General features: G+C 42.9%; 1 protein-coding gene across 4 annotated transcripts in view; it reads left to right on the forward strand.

The window, feature by feature from the left end:
* The first annotated feature begins 9,744 nt into the window (after positions 1-9,744).
* PARP8 (poly(ADP-ribose) polymerase family member 8) overlaps positions 9,745-17,332 on the forward strand; it is a 119,001-nt gene continuing 111,413 nt past the window's right edge. For 2 of the 4 annotated variants that reach the window (XM_017811361.1, XM_017811363.1), the window contains exons 1-2: positions 9,745-10,161; positions 10,917-10,971. In XM_017811361.1, coding sequence (XP_017666850.1) covers positions 10,071-10,161; positions 10,917-10,971 — 146 coding nt within the window. In that variant the 5' untranslated portion in view covers positions 9,745-10,070. Of the gene's footprint in view, positions 10,162-10,713; positions 10,847-10,916; positions 10,972-17,332 lie in introns of those variants that run through there. The other 2 variants (XM_017811360.1, XM_017811362.1) reach the window with 1 other exon arrangement.

A 17,332-nucleotide genomic window follows, 5' to 3' on the forward strand; every position in this document is an offset into this window, starting at 1 on the left:
TTCTTTATAAAGGAAAAAATCCTACTCTGGCTCCTGACAGATTACACAACTGTTTTATCAGATGAGAAACAACCATCAAAGATGGCCTGTAAACAGTTAAAAAGATAAAACCCCTTTCTCGGCCATAGGGGCACTGGACAGGAGACTGTAGGAAAGTGACTAAGGAAGACATCCATATGGAATCTGAAAGTTAGGCTGTTGTATACAAGCTGGGGATGCTTTTGGTAAGAGTTAGATGAGACAGTTGCATATGCTTATTAATTACTGTATATGTCACTTTCTTTTATTCTTAGTTCTTTAAGATTAAAGAGTGCCTTGGTTTAAGACGACTGACTGAATATTGCATTAACTCGTGGTTCCAATCTTCTAAAGGAAACAAATGCAGGCACCCAATCAGTTGCAGCAGCACAAAACTCTGCATATGCTAATCTTCCCTCTTTTTCAGGCTCTCATTTAGAGTTTGGTCAGAGATCAAAACAGTACCCCACAGACTGCAGTATAGATGTGACATGGTCTAATGATGGGATTAGTCCTCAGTTTCTAAGAGTTATTTTTGCAAGATGCTGAATCTTTCCACCCTATCAATTTCAGCTAAACTGTGAGTACTTGACAATTCCTTTTAATTTGGGGTTACAAATTCTTAGTTAAGATCAAGCACAAGTTTGCTGCAACGAGGTTATTACAGCAGGAAAGCATTGGTACCTGGTAACAGATGGTGACATGGTGAATCATATTTACTAATGCAGAAAATTGACAAAGTGAATTATTTTTAGCAAGGGAAGTATTTTATAGTTTGAGTACTTTCTGTCATGATTATCTGTTATTAAGAAATTCCAATCTAGATGTAGGGAACAGAGTAGGGCTTTTAAACCATGTATTTGCTCAGAAATTGAGAAATTTGCCGTGTAATAAGTTCAGCTGCGGTTAATGACACCTCTAAACGTTATCTTCTAGGGCCAAGTGTGAACTAGGAGTAATGCTTACATGCCATTGCAGGGCAAGAAATGCAGCTATGCCGAGAGCATAGCAAAGCCATCCAGGTTCCCTGCGCAGTGAATGAGAGCAGTAAAGCTCTTGGGAAGGTTATTTAAAATAGTTGTAAAGGGAGCACAGCCCATGGCCAAGTAAGGAATGGAGCTGAAATTCTGCCTCTCACCTAGGTTTACGTGCTTATCTGCACCCCTGGAGACAGGTGTCTCAGCCTGACTGGGAAGGCATTGTTATGCTCAGGAAGGAGGGTGGATCTTCAGCACTGATCACTGCTTGGCCTTAGGGTGTAACTGATAACAGGCAGTTTTGGAGGCAGTAAGCTCAATTTACTGCCTGCCAAAGTCTATTATGCACTCACAACTGTCTACTCTCTTATACGGATCAGAATCATGGGTCATCTACCGCCACCACCTGCGTCTCCTACAACGCTTCCATCAACGCTGTCTCCATACAATCCTAAACATCCACTGGTCAGATTATGTGACCAATACATCTGTTCTTGAACAAGCAGCAGTCACAAGTATTGAGGCCATGTTGCTGAGAACACAGCTGTGTTGGGCAGGGCACGTCTCAAGGATGAAGGACCACCGCCTTTCTAAGATCTTGCTTTATGGTGAACTTGCCACCGGCTGCCGCAAGAGAGGAGCCCCGAAGAGAAGATACAAGGACTCCCTGAAACAACATCTCAGCCTTGGCCATACTGATCAACATAACTGGTCTACTCTGGCCTCCAATCAGGTCTGGAGACACACCATCTATAACGCTGCTGATGCTTTTGAGAACGCACACAGGATCACCCTTGAGGAGAAAACGCAGAAAGAATCGTGCCTTGCAGAATATACCACCTAAGGAGTCTTTCTGCTGTGCCTTTTGCAACCGGACATGTCTATCTCGTATTGGCCATTTTAGCCACCAGCACGCTTGTAAAAAATGTGGGTAGAGACCTTCCCAAATCTTCGTTTGCGAAGCCTAGCCATGATGATGTCAACTTCTAGAGCAGTATGCTGGCTACCGGGCTGCAGAGTAATCGAGAGTGAGGCCCCATTACTTGCCTTACTGAGCACTGCCACTGTGCAGCCAGAAATGCCCTTGATTTGTGGAAATAGCAAGGATGCAGGAAAGCGGCAACTCAATTCAGGAGCTGGCAGGAACTATACAGTTCCCCTTCTGGACTTCTTTGTGACTGACATCAGAAAGTTGTGGATACAATGTTTAGAAATATTCCTGCTTGCCTCTCTTAAAACTCCAGTTTCTGTAGAGAAAGTTCCATTTTAGCCCTACTAACTTGAGCTGCTTATGAAGTGAGACACCAAGAGTGAGGTGTAAGAGGGGAACTGGATGGGATACACAGAAGAGTTGAAAAGAGGGAACAATGAGATGCACTAGGAAAAAAAGTCTCAGTGGTGTAAGACTTAGTGAGAAAAAGAAAAAGGAGAAATAAGACAAACAAGCAGAGGCTGAAAGCTGAGATGATATTAGTGAAGGAGGAAAAACAAGTTAAAACCATCATTACAAAGCGTAATGCTAAGAGTTACAATGCACTATGGTGTCATTTGTGACTGACTGCATGCTCTACTGAACATTGCTAGGAGCATTTATCATTCCAGCAGCCATAGTCTGAGTTACTGTGGGCCTCAGTGACATCTGGAAGGATGAGCACTCGGTCTTTAATGGAAAGTTAGAGATCACTTGTCACAGCAATCCACACATCAGTTGTGTAGCACCTGTACATGCTTATGTTTTGTTTGAAGTGAGTATTGCTGCTGTTTAATACATATAATTTTTTAATTAAAAAAATGCAGTTGCTTTTGAAATTTCAACACTGAATTGGAAAAAATAAGGCTTGGTCCTTTATCACTTCAATGCTTCTTTCCCCCCCTCCATTGTTATTCAAGGAAAGAAATTATGTAATGTAAAGCCCCTAGGCTAGATGAGACAACTTAAAATAATTCAGTAATTTTTCAAAACTTCAGGAGGATTGGAGAGGTGATAGTTGAACCTATTGTTTCATTTGTAATCTAAGACATTACTTCTGTTTTAATTACATGAAAATATTTAAAGTTTTTATGAAGAATTAAACAGTATTTTAAGTCATGTTATTAACTCTATTTTAACTGTCATTCTTTTTTAAAAAAGCAAAGGATTTTTATCAATGGAACAGTGCTGACTCACTCCAAAAATCGGTAAGGTTGTTTTACTCATAGTGAAATTCAGTCTGAAATCATGACAGGTTCACTATTAGTGTGTTTTAAGCCAAGTCAGAATCACAGACTTACAGTGATAACCCAAAGAAGTCAATGTATCACTAAGGATTGGGGATACAAAGAGTGGCAATGACTACTTGGATGGACAACTGTAATGGCATAGACCACAGCTGACTTGGTATCTGCCTAAAACTCAGTCTTAAAATTAACCATAAACACAGAGTATTTACTTGACTATTGCATCAGAATATTAGAATGCAACTGCTAATAATAAATATCTAGTGAAAATTATATGAAAGATGGTTTTATGCCTTGTGTCACTTCTCTGTTAGTGGGAACATCTCTCACACCTTAGTGCCTGTGTTTTCAGACTAATCACAGTCACAGAATGAGGCAGGTTGGAAGGGACCATGGTGGGTCAGCTGGTCCATCCTCTGACAGCCTCCCTTCATATATTGATAGACATTGATGAGGTCCCCTCTCAGTCGTCTTTCTTGATGCTGAACAGACCCACCTCTCTCAGCCTTTTCTTGTAAGAGAGATGCTCTAGTCCCTTAATCATCTTTGTTGCCCTCTGCTGGACCCACTTCAGGAGCTCCATGTCTCTCTTAAACTGGTAAGCCCAGAACTAGACACAGCACTCCAGATGTGGCCTCACTAGGGCTGAATGGAGAGGCAGGATCACCACCCTCGACCTGTTGGCACCCCAAGATACCACTGGCCTTCTTGGCCATAAGGACACACAGCTGGCTCATGGACAACTTACTTTAGAAATTACTGTGTCATTTTAAAGAAGCTTACTGGAAGGCTAGCATTGTGTTTTATGTCTTAATTGTGGAATTCTATTGATCTGCCTCCCAGAGCTCACTGTCTACAGACATCAGTGAGTTACATTGTACTGATGGCTGGCATAGTCCTGGACGTTGGACAAAAAGTAGAGGTTTACTTTGTTTTGTACTAGAGTGTCATCTGGGGCATATAAAAGTGGAGACATGATTTTGTTACTGATTTGTAGTGCTGGTGGCCATTTTGTGGTTTAGAGTGTTTTGGATTATTTTCCTAACCTCTGCCCTTTTTAATGCTCTCCTGCATTAGAAATATTGGACAAATGCCATATAGCATTGCCCTAAGTTCTGTCAGTCATTACATGGCTAGGCTTTGTGAATGAAGATTTGGAAAAGGCTCTATCCACATTTGTTACAAGCACGCTGGTGGCTAATAAGGCCAATATGAGATAGACATGTCCGGTTGCAAAAGGCACAGCAGAAAGATTCCTTAGGTGGTATATTCTGCAAGGCACGATTCTTTCTGTGTTGCCTTTTCTCCTCAAGGGTGATCCTGTGTGCGTTCTCAAAAGCATCAGCAGCGTTATAGATGGTGTGTCTCCAGACCTGATTGGAGGCCAGAGTAGATCAGTTATGTTGATCAGTATGGCCAAGGCTGAGATGTTGTTTCAGGGAGTCCTTGTATCTTCTCTTCGGGGCTCCTCTCTTGCGGCAGCTGGTGGCAAGTTCACCATAAAGCAAGATCTTAGGAAGGCGGTGGTCCTTCATCCTGGAGACATGTCCTGCCCAGCGCAGCTGTGTTCTCAGCAACATGGCCTCAATACTTGTGACTGCTGCTTGTTCTAGAACAGATGTATTGGTCACATAATCTGACCAGTGGATGTTTAGGATTGTGCGGAGACAGCGTTGATGGAAGTGTTCTAGGAGACGCAGGTGGTGGCTGTAGATGACCCATGATTCTGATCCATATAAGAGAGTAGACAGCACAATGGCTCTGTAAACACTGATCTTTGTACTTTTCTTCAGGTGTTTATTTCACCAAACTCTTTTATGAAGCTTTCCGAAGGCACTATATGCCTTTGCTAACCTATTGTCTATCTCTCCATCAGTCTTACCATCTGAGGAGATGAGGATACCTAGGTAATTAAGCTGCTGGACTGATTTGAGCACTGATTGGCCAATGGTGATATGGGGATGAAGGAAGACTTCCTGAGGTGCTGGTTGATAGAGAACTTCTGTCTTCTTTAAGCTGACTTCCAGCCCAAAGAGCTCAGCAGTGTCTGCAAAGCAGGATGTTAAACGCTGCAGAGCTGCTTCTGTGTGGGCCACAAGGGCGGCGTCATCAGCATAAAGCAGCTCCTGGACAAGATGGTTTAAGGTCTTGGTGTGGGCCTTCAGTCGCCTTAGGTTGAATAGGCTTCCATCAGTATGGTATCGAATGTAGATACCGTCCTGATCCTCAAGGTCTGCTGTGGCCCTTTGGAGCATCATGCTGAAAAAAATTGTGAATAGGGTAGGAGCGAGAACGCAACCCTGTTTCACACCATTAGTTATTAGAAAGGGCTCAGAAAGTGCATTGCCATATCTGACTTGGCCGTGCTGATCCTCATTGAGTGAGATGATCATTTTAAGGAACTTGAGTGGACATCCTAAACGTTCCAAAATCTGCCATAGACCTTTTCTGCTCACAGTATCGACAGCCTTGGTGAGGTCGACAAAGGTTACATAGAGACCGTTGTTCTGCTCCCTACACTTCTCTTGCAGTTGTCTGAGGACAAATACCATGTCTGTGGTACTCCTGTTGGCCCTGAAACCACACTGACTTTCAGGTAGAATTCCTTCTGCTATATCGGGTATTAATCTGTTCAAGAGTATTCTTGCCAGGATTTTGCCAGCAATGGAGAGCAGAGTAATACCACGGTAATTTGAGCTGTCTGATTTAATTCCTTTCTTCTTATACAAAGTGATGATGACTGCATCATGAAGGTCTGATGGAAGTTTGCCTAGTTCCCAACAGCATAGTACAAACTTATGAAATTTAGCATGGAGTGCTTGGCCCCCATGTTTCCAGACTTCAGATGGAAATCTATCAACCCCAGCTGCCTTGCTGATTTTCACCTGCTGAATGGCCTTGAGGGTTTCTCCTAAAGTGGGGGCAGTATCCAATTCATACTTTACCGGTTGTTGTGTGATGGACTGAATTGCTGAGTCTTGGACTACACAGTTGGTACTGAAAAGAGTCTGAAAGTGTTCAGACCACTGATTCAGAATGGAGGTTTTATCTGTTAGAAGGGTTTGACCATCAGCGCTGAGTAGAGGGCTTTGGACCTGCTATGTAGGCCCGTATGCTGTTTTCAAGGCCTCACAGAATCCTCTGTGATCACCCGTATCTGCACATAATTGAGTTTTTTCAGCTAGATCGATCCACCACTTGTTCTGGATGTCACAAAGTTTCTGTTGAAGCTTCTGCATGCAAGACGAAATGGCAAGTCTGCAAGTTTAGTTTTTTTTTTTTTTCTTAAGACTTCTAGTATGTATTTATATGTCGCAGGAACATGTTTAGAAAAATTTATATAGAACATAGTTTGGGACAGAACACAGTGTCCTGATGCTTACTGAAACATTTGTATCAGCTTTACTAATACATGGAAAGGGGGGTTATTTCTGGCATAAATTGAAAAAAATCTGCTTAGTCTAAGAGAGGCAGAATCCATCTATGAGCAGAAATTGGCTGACCTATGCATTTCCTCAATAACTTTCTCAGTCACTGTTCACACATTATTGAAACACATGCACTGTGTTGTTTCTCTCTCTTTAGATAGTTTTCTCCATTACATTTTGAGCTAATCTTCTCACATGAACTTTATAATCATGTATCTCTATGAATTTAATTTCTTTTTACCTTATTTACACCTCTGTAAATACTTTCAAGTTCCTATGAACACAAACATAAAAGTTATTTGTATGTCTTTTTTACTTTTACTGGGATAATCAGTTCAGTACAATGTAATTGAGCTGAGCTGAACTTGAGACAAAACTAGAAATTACATGAGCCAATTTTCAAGATTGAAAAGCCATGGGAAAGACATATACTGAGTTCTCTTGAGGCAAGACCATTACTTCCAAGACCAACTTTCCTATTGTTCATGAAATTACTTGTAAAACTCTTCAGGAAGTTTCTTCATGAGAATGTGTCTTTATCCCAGCCAAAACTGGCACATGGTGGTATAGTGTACGTCCCCTGTAGAGGCATTACAGCATGTACACACATGCCTTTGCAATAACACTTTGCAATAACCTGGATTGTTAATAACCAGCAGCTTGTCAATCTTTACAAATTTAGGGATCAACTCTATGGATTCACCTTGCTTTTCTAACACTTTATTTTCAGTATTTTAGTAAACAGAACGATCTCAGGATATAATTTAGCTTTTCCTTGCTGAAATTGGCAATTCCTGCTGTAATTGTACTGCAGTCATCAAGTAAATCAAGGGCCAAAATGATTCCTGAGAAACTAGGCATTTAAGAGCCACTTACAATAAATAACAATAAATAGAATAAATAACCAATCATATTTTCAGACCTCTTGTTCAATTCAGTTGATGCTGTGAAGCCAACTGTATTAACTTTCTCGAAGACAGTGTTTTTGTTTTGTGGATGACTTTTCAATTCACTGTTACCAAGCCAGTGAAAACAGTCTGAGGCTTAAAAAAACAGCCAAGAACTGTGCTAATTGACATGACGCTGAGAAGAACCGTGTGGTCAGAATAAGCTGTAAGCAGAATTTTCAGTACAACTATCCTGTAATAACCTCCCCCTTTCCCAATCCATGTGGGATGGATAACGGAGACCTTTCTCTACAAGGTTCCGGACCAGAACCCCATGAGAATAAATCAAGTTCTGATTAAATCTTCTAACTATGATTAGGGGGAAGGCAGCAAACATGGCTGCTGATATTCTAGTGTGAATAGTTAGAAAAAAATCTCCAGAAAAGCATCACTTTTTAACCATCACTTGACAGAATGATAGTTTCTTACCATATTATACTGTATATTAAATTACAGTGATGAGTTCTGTATCCTGCCTTGGAAGAATCTTGCTGAGTAGAATCATAGAACCGTAGAATGGTTTGGCTTGGAAGGGACCTCAAAGATCACCTAGTTCCAACACTCCTGCCATTGGTTCCACTACAACTTGCTCATATAAAGCTGACATCTCCTGCTGCAAAGCAGTAGCCAGGTGCTCCCTGTTAACAAAGCAGAAGGGAAAAAGTGTAAAATTTTACGGTAAAAAACTTATTCCTAACCATATGCAAGTTTTATCCGAGGACAGACTAGCATGAAATCAATCTTGTATAGTTTCCACACTGAAAACTCATCTAAAAATTTCTCTTCAAAGAGAAATTATTTTCTTAGAGGCAGAAAGTCATATCACATGATGCATTTTTTAAGTTCCCTTCCATTCTCTCCATCAGACATAATATCAAGACAGGAAAAACTATGGAATTTTTTAATCCTAACTTTCATAGCCAATTCCACTTAGGAACAACTAATAAAATAAAGTGTTTGTCTCCTGTGTTTGAAATCAAGAATACACGACTAAAACACTAATACTTGCTTAATGAAAAAAAACACCCCCTAGAATGACTGAGCTCAAGAATGAATGGAAGCTGGTTAGAGCTGGGGGAATACATAAATGGTGAATATTCTTTCAATGTCCTAATCAAATCTGTTTCTACTGCACTTAGACCTGCTTTTATTAATGATAAACACTGCACTACGATGAAAAATTCTCGGTTTGGTGGACTTGACGCTCCCTTCTATTACGGTAATTCCACTTTATGCACTAGCGCCCCAAGCCTGTAGCCTGGCATGTGCCGAACGCTCGAGCCCTCCGGTCTGAGAGACAGCTTTGCTGGACAGTAAGAGGAGAGGACAGCGATTAACACCGCGGTGGTCAGAGAGAGGCTCCAAACACGTTCATCCTCCCTTTGCTGTTTCCATGGGCACGCATCCCCGTGGACAGGTCGGAGGCGGATGCGGGCAGGCGACGGCACTCCTAAGAGTGGGCTGCCAGGCTGAGCTGCTGGGGCACGGCCGCGCACAGCCCTGCCCGCGGTCCCGGTCAGGGCTCCGTGGGACGGCATTCCCGTCGGAGGGAAAAAGGGCACGGGCTCCGCCGGCCGCAGCCGCCCTCCTCCCCCGCCCCGCCGCCGCCGGCCTTGCGCAACACGGCGCTGCCCGCTTCCTCTTCGGTGCTGCCAGGGAGCCGCCCCGATCGCTCGCTATCGGCATTTCCCCACCGCTCAGGAGGCGGCGGCAGACTGTGCCCGGGGCCCGGGCAAGGGGAGGCGAGCACCGGCCGGGGGGCCGGGGCCATCGCGCCCGCCGCCGCCTCCCTGGCCGCCCGCACGGCTCTGAGCATCCGCCTCTTCCTCCCCCCGCGCCGCCTCCGCCGGGGGAGCCGGCGGGGGCCGTACGTGCCGGGCCGGGAGCGAGGGGAGGGTCTGCGGCTTGCTGCAGCAGCAAGCGCCGGCCCCGCCGCGCCGCCGGGGACCCGGTGCGGTGCCGCCGCCGGCTCTCCGCCTGTGCGGCTGCTGGTCCTGCCGCTGCTGCTGCTGCGCGGCGATCGCCGCTGCCGGCGGGAGGGGCAGGGATGTGAGCGGCAGCGCGCGAGTCGGCGAGGCCCCCCCGCCCTTTTTTTTTCTTTTCTTTTTTTTTTTTCCTCTTCTCGCTTCCAAAAAAAGACCAAACCAGCCAGCCAACCCCAAAAAACCCAGAGGGCGTGGGGGGGGTGGGGGGATCCCGTGTCGTCGCCGTCACCCTTCGCTGGATCCATTGTGAGGAAATTGCCATTCGCCGACAGCGGCGGCACATCTGGGCGGGCACATCTGGGCATAGAACACCGGCTCCCACCGCCTTCCACCTACGTCCTCTGAGTCGGCTTAACGGATCCCTCTGGGCCGCCGGGGAGGCTCCTGCTCGCCAGCCCCGGGGTCTTTCTTTCGGGCTGAACCTTACAAAAAAAACCTGGCAGCGCGGGGGGTGGGGTGGAAATAAAGGCTGCTATTTTTTTCCCTGGGATTTATTTCATGGGGATGTGTTCAAGACAAGAGAGGATTCAGAAGGATATTGACGTTGTGATCCAAAAGTGCAAGGCGGAGAAGGACTGCCTGTTTGCAGGTGAGTTTCTCCCCGGGCGCCAGCTTGGCGGCGCGGAGGCTCCCGGCGCCGCCGCCGCCGCCGCCTTGCCCGCCCCGCACCGCGCTCCCGCCGCGCCGTGCCCGTGCCCTTCGCCGCCGCTCGCGGCTGCGGGGTCCGCGCTCGGACCCCAGCTCCCTCCCCTCCCCTCCTTCCGAGGGCATGTGAGGGCAGATGAGAACGGCCGCCAGCCAGGAAAGGGGCGGGCGGGGTAGGGGCGGCATCCCGAGCCAGGGAGCGTGGCGGTGGCCACAGGCAGACCCGGCGGGTGTAGGAGGGGAGCCCGAGCTCCCGGCGCCTGGCGTAGCCCGCAGCCGAGCGCGGCGCAGAGGCTTTTCGCTGTTCTCTGCCGCGCTCGGCGCCTGCCTCCACTCCCGGCCCTAGGGCCAGTGGCACAGCCCGCAGGGAACGGGCCCCTTCCTGTGCAAGCAGCCCCCGCCGCCCTCCTCCGGGGATCCGCGGTGCCCCGGCGGTGCTGGTGCGGGGCCGACCGGGATGGGCCGCCGCAGGAACCCGGCTGTCGGCTGCCTGTTGCCGTGTGTGACAATGGAATTCCTCGCTGTTGCCATAGCACCGGGCACTTGTTGCGAGGGGCTGGGGGCGAGATGCTGCATTCTGGTTCTCCCCTGCTCTCCCCAGCCACCCCCGTGTCGGGAGCTGAATGCTGGTCCGTAAAACCTCAGCTACATCAGCCAAAATAAAGACAAGTTGTAATAAAGCAGCTCTTTGTCTTTCAGATTTCAGGTACTCAGACTCCACCTTTACCTTCACCTACATTGGAGGCTCCAAAAGGTACTTTATTTTGCAGTAATGACTAGCTTCATTTCCTTCTGACAGTGAAGTGCAAAGGTTTAATAACGTGTCAGACTTTTTTATTTCCTTATCTTTTGCAAGGAGGATGATTAAATCATCTGCCTTGGTGCAAACGTTAACAGAGAAAGAAGCATGGAGAGAGGTGATCAGAAAGGTGATCTTAGTAGTGAGAGGCTTGTTCCTCTGTGAAGCTTCACTGTCTTTTTATTTTTTTAAAATTTGTGTGGACACACAGGATTTCTGCCACATGTAAACTTATCAGAAATATAGCAAAGGCATCAGCCTATGATGTAAAGTTAATTCATGTTGGAAACTAGGAAAGGTTAAGATTATTGTAACAAGTAGGCCAAATTTCATGTTAGCACCTTACTTTCTTGCATGAGAACCATGTTTGGTCCCATGGCAGATGCAAGGCTGTCTGCAGTTGACCAAATTAAATTCTTGAGGGATTAAATGAAATGTCAGTCTAACTTAGAAGGCTAAAAAAATGTTTTATTGAATGTTAGTTGAAATACTATTTCTAAGTGCTTCCAAGCTCTTGATTATAAATTAGATTGTGAATGCACACATTTTTATAATATATTTTGGCATTTGTTGTGTTTGTCTATTTTCAAAAGGAAAGGAAAAATATGTAAAATCTTGAACACATCCTTTTCCTTTCCCTGATGGTTAGTTATCTTTTATTTAATAAGGCGTTAACAGTAAATGCTACATTGGTCTCTTTTAGTTGTTGTTTTTTTTTTTTTAAGTAGACTTGGCAAGAAGTTTTTGGTTATTTTTTGGTTCCTTTTTTTTTTTTTAATTCAGTTTGTCTTGTATCTTTGTCAGTTATTTTTCTTTCCCAGGGTACATGACATTAAAGTACTGTATTCTTTTTTATTTACAAGTGAACTTGTCAGTGCAGGCAGCACTCCCACAGCTATTGGTGCAGCCCCTGGGCATTCTTTGGGATCTGGCTGTAGGACCAGGCTCCCAGATGGTCCCCAGACTCCAGGATGGCTCAGAAAAATGTTTTCCCACCTCACTATCCCCCCTCTTCCTAGTAAAGGAAAGAACAACCTCTGTCATTTTCAGTTGAAAAGTTCATCCAATAGCTGAGAATTAATGTATGTTTAGGTTGCTTGTAGTATACGCTTGCTTTTAACATTTTACTCCATGTTTTGTTTTGCTGTTGTTTTAAAAGACAATTTCAAAAGGATTATACAGTAAAAACTGTCTAACAGAGATACTATTTACCGTAAAAGTAAAATGATTGAATTTTAAAGTTACTTTGGACTGTTCTCTAAACCAAATATCACAGCAACAAACCAGGAAGTGAAACCTGTCTATTGTTTACGTTTTCTGAGCTGAATAAAGTAGAAAGCCTAAGGGCACAACTGATGGAAAACAAACTGGTTTATCAATGTTGAAACAAAGTGTTGTCACTTGTTCAATGAGAAACGGAAGAGTGCCTTCCATCCCACAGCCTTGAATTTTAATCAGGGGCAGCATATGCTTAGGAAAGTTTTGACTGGAAACCAGTCTCAGGACCTTGACAATTCAAACACAATTGAGAAAAAAATCATTATGCTTACAGAAATAGGTGAAAGTGTGTTGTTACTTAGAGCATACCCAAATTTGACTTTATTTTGCACGTTTTAAGGACATTTAAAAAGCATCCTTTGAAGTAAGGGCTTTGTGTTCTCTGCATTCTTTGCTCATCTGTATTGTGATTTAGAAAGATGTTTTGCAATATTCTTGGTGTATGGTGGTGTACCGAGTGGCAGGTTTACAGCAGTAAGCTCTCATTCGATGTACATAAAATGAAAACCCTAAACCTTGACTATTCAGTGCCAAACTTCAGCTTCTTACATCAAAGATGAGTTAATAGTTTCTTCTCAGAGAAGGTGCTGGTGGAGCAGCAGCTATACTGCACTGTATGCAGAATTCAGGCAAGTCTCCAGTAGAGGGTCGACAGCAGCGATTTGTACATAGTCACGTTTAGGAGAGCATGAGGTCATCCCAGGACCTTTATTTTGGCCTTTAAAGGCTGTGATTTGTTTCTTGCTGCCACTGCTGCAGCTGTGGACTTCCTGAGTAGGAACACCATTTTTTGACTGTTGCACTCAGGAATTGTCCCTAAATGACAAAACCTCTATTAGATCCTGGCCATGGACTCATCAGCCAACGGGCCTTGTCCAGGTACTTGAGATACTCATCCCAATGACTTTGTTTTTCCAACCCTCAGCAACACAGGTGCTGGAGTAAAGGGCAAAGGGGTAGATGTTCACTGAGTGGATGTTCAAATGGAGAAGAGATTTAGAGAGTAGAAGTGGTGCGTAAGGAAGATTATAGTACTTCAGTACTCATTAGCTATGCCTGACACACATTTTTCATGCTTTGTTTCCTTGAGATGTTTCTTAGGTCAGTGTGTAATATGGCCTTGGTTTAGCTATAGTGGTTACATGGAAGAGCAGAAGCCCTTGAAAGAAGGCAGTGTGTTTGAAAAGCAGGATTCTTTGTAACCCTTATATAAGGGCAAGTGACAATACTAGCAAGTTAAACATCACTTGGGGTTTTCCTCAGTGTACTATAGTTGCCTCTAGTACCCCTTAAGTCCATTTATCAGTGATCTAAATTTATAAACTCAGAACTAGGTTCTCAGTAAATCGGGGTAAGTCCATGGAAGTTAGTGTTGCCAGTATTATTTCAGTTATTATGAGGACCTAAAGTTTGTTTGTGGTTTTTTTTCTTTTAACTGTTATCTGTGTGAGATTTTTCTACTTGGGACCAGCTTCTCAGACTTTATCTGATTTTTTCCCTGTTGCTTGGGTTGATTGCACAGTCTCTTCCTGCACTAGTAGTATTGAAATGTTAGGCAGTACGTAACCACACTGCAGATCCATCCAGATAGATAGGCCTGATCCAGGAGACATTTATTATTGCTTCTGTGGAGTTAATTTGTAATCCCACAGCAAAGTAGTAGTAGTTCACTTAATTCTTTTAGATTGTATTTCACGTCACCTTTTTTTTAATTTATTTTAATGCATTTTCTTTGTACTTCCAAATTATTAGAGCTGTTTGACACTGCAGAGATGTGACCTGGTTTGGGAAGGTTGTAGTTAGCAATTTATTAGGGAAAGTATGTCTTTATGCATAATGTGGGCACTAGATAGAGGGCAGATTGTTTACTAATCTAATAATGTTTGATTTCACTGTCAGAAAGCAATAACTGGGTTGATTTCTTGTAAAGTGAGGTGTTCAGTCAGGTGCTGTGACTTTGCGAGATTTCTTCTTCTTTAACTATATCTGGCATAATTTCAAAAATGGCTAGATTTTTTTTATGCTTTTTAATGCAGGTTCTAAAATTTGTATTAAATTGTGAACATATTGAATATGTTAAAAGAATATGATAAAAGAATATCTGGTTTCCTTTTTCCATTTTTCAGCCCCTCTATGAAATACTGCTCCTTCAGAAGCTGTGCAGACTGAACAGAACTGCTTATTTACTTATCTTTCAAATAAAAATGCGTGGTGCCCTGAAGTTGTTTTCACTTTATATGCCATTGGACATGCTTTACATAGAAGCAGTGCTTGGTTGTCCAGAAAAAAAGATGTTTCCCCTTTTTCTTGTTTTTCTTACGCTCCTCGCCCCCTTCCCGCTTATTTTTTTTCCCTGAGGCTAAACAAGGACATCATATGAGTCCTGAAATACCTCTTCATTCAGATGCATTCTTAACTCTCATTGACAATGAAGGACAATGGCAATAAGGCTGTGCATGAGAACAGATCTAAAACTGCAGCATATTGTTAAGAAACTAAATAACACCTGAACACACAGATTAATTTTGTCTGTGAAATTTCCATCTCTTATTCACACAGTGGACTTCTGTTCTGCTTTCTGTACTTTAGCACAATGATTATACCAATGGGAGTTCTGAAGAAGCAAGGAAATTAGGTCTGAAGTATTTGTTTATTTTTGCTTAAAATAATGACTGGTTATTATTTTACACTTTGTTTGGCATTTTGTGTTTTATTCAGGAGGTCATTGTAGAGCAGAAATTCTCATGTAAACTGATTAATTAATTCCTACCTCACTGTAGCAGTGAAATATTTCACAGATGGGGAGCTGTACCACTGAAGGAGTGTCTAAATTGCTTATAACTTTCTATAGCTAGAGATGAAAACAACTGTCTGAAGTTCTAGCACATTATGTCCACCAGATGTTTGAACCACTTGACAATAAATAGATACATATAACCTTTTTTTCCCTGTAGTGATTGCTCTCTTTCTGCTTACATTAATTTATAAAACTGCCTGCATGAAAGATTCTGTTTGGTGAATAATTTTGAAATTCTGGTGTAACTCTGAAAATACTGAAGTCTTCACCACAAAAAGCTGTGAAGAAAAATGTTTTTTGGGATAATGAATAGGTGTTTTAATCTTAAAATTTATGTTCATTTTATGTAAACTGTAGGAAAGAAGGAGAAAACTGAAAAATAGTTTTTAAACTGAAACATAAAATTGTGTCCATCAGAAAGTATAAAAACACTTTTCTGACTTTTTTGTTTCTTTCATTTACAAAATCGTCTAGTTTAAGACCAGCTTTTTTTTATATTGGTTAGTTTTAACCCAGCTCCTCTATCAGCTTCATTGCATGGAAGTGTGCTTACTGGCTGGGAAGAGAAGGTTTGTCTGTTCCTTTTGGAAGCAATGGTGGCTTACGTAAGATGAAAGTGTCTGTGAAAGTATGACTTAAAAGATGAGAACGTGTTTTTTTGGGATCCATTGCTCTAAATGGTTTTAGTTTAGATGAAATCAGTTTTATGCAGGGCCTAGGAAGGGCTGGTACAAGTACAGTTCATCTCCTGTTGCTGATGGCTGCGTGTAACTTTGTGTTCAAGTTATTAAAAAGGTAATTACATTCCTGAAATCTACTTCTATTACAGTAAGAAGGGGTGAAATCTAGATATGCAGCTTGTACCTAGCTGTTTGCTTATTGCTATTTCTACATCATCTTTCAATTTTAACTTTCTTATCAAATATGGCTTAACATTTTTGCTGTTACTACATGATTTCTTACCATTTTCTACACTGTTTCCGTGAGAGAGAAGTCTGTGGTATGAGACAGGAGTCTATTTTAGACATGGCAAGAATTGTGATTTTCATTTCTTCACTAAGGATTCTGTATATGAAGTAATGTTGAATACAGCCTTAGGTAATTTTAAAAAGCATTTTTGTGTTAGGTGTTACTTAGGTTTCAGTTTTAAAATCTGTGTTCAAGTCAAGCATTTTCCATTATATGACTTCCTGTTAATGTACCTATTCTAACTTCATATTACCTTCTAATATTGACCATGTGTAGTATGTACATGAAACTTATCCATACATTCCTATAGATAGCTTTTCCATGGGTACTACCAGAAATTCAGTAGGTGTGATTTAACAAATTTTTCATCCTAAAAAGAGATGTAGTAGGACCCTATGGTGTCATTAAGTGTAATGTTGAAGGTAGTGAAAACCAAAATCACCAGCATTGTACTCATGGTCTTATTGATAGTTTTGTGTATGACAGCTCCTTCTTACCTTGCTGTTAGAAAATCTATCTTGTCTGAAAATAGCCCAGTCCCTATCATCACATCATGTAAAAATTGTGTATTTCAAGGAGAGGATAGTGTTGTGGAGATCTTGTACTGGTCTGGTGAAGCATATTGCTGTCCTCAGCTGCATACTGTACTGATACTAAGAACAGCACATTTAAATTGTGAACCTCTGCCTTTTAGTGTGAAAAATGTGGTTTTATGCACTTAAATGAATGGCTTAGTTTTAAGAAGTGCCAAACTCCCACACCACCTAGCAGTCTTGGTGTTACTGTAGGCTGTTTAGCACTTTGTAAAAGCCTCACCTGGTGGTCTAGTGGTTAGGATGCAGCACTCTCACCGCTGCGACCCGGGTTCCATTCCCGGTCAGGGAAAAACTCCCCCGGGCAGATGGAGCTCGTCAGCCCTGTAAGGCCATCCATCTAAGAGAAGATCACTCTAAACAAACCTACATCCTGAGGACCTCACTGCCACTGTCCAAGCTTGCTCGGCCCCTGCAGATGCACCTCAGGATTAAAGGGTGGGCTCAGTTCAGCGCACGCTGGGTCTCACCTAAAAAAAAAATCCACTGCGCAGGCTCGAGGGGTAATGACCTTTCCCAAATCTTCGCTCTCTTGAAGACTGGCCATACAAAAGCCTCACCATCTTTATGCAGGTGTTTTTGTCATGCAGATGTATGCACTGTTGTTTGAATGGTTCACCAGGATAGAGCTGGGAGGGGTTCTTGAATGTCTTTACAGAAAACATTTACAGTAACTGCT

Source organism: Lepidothrix coronata, unplaced genomic scaffold (genome assembly GCF_001604755.1).
Source record: "Lepidothrix coronata isolate B3197 unplaced genomic scaffold, Lepidothrix_coronata-1.0 Scaffold31, whole genome shotgun sequence".
Taxonomy (NCBI): domain Eukaryota; kingdom Metazoa; phylum Chordata; class Aves; order Passeriformes; family Pipridae; genus Lepidothrix; species Lepidothrix coronata.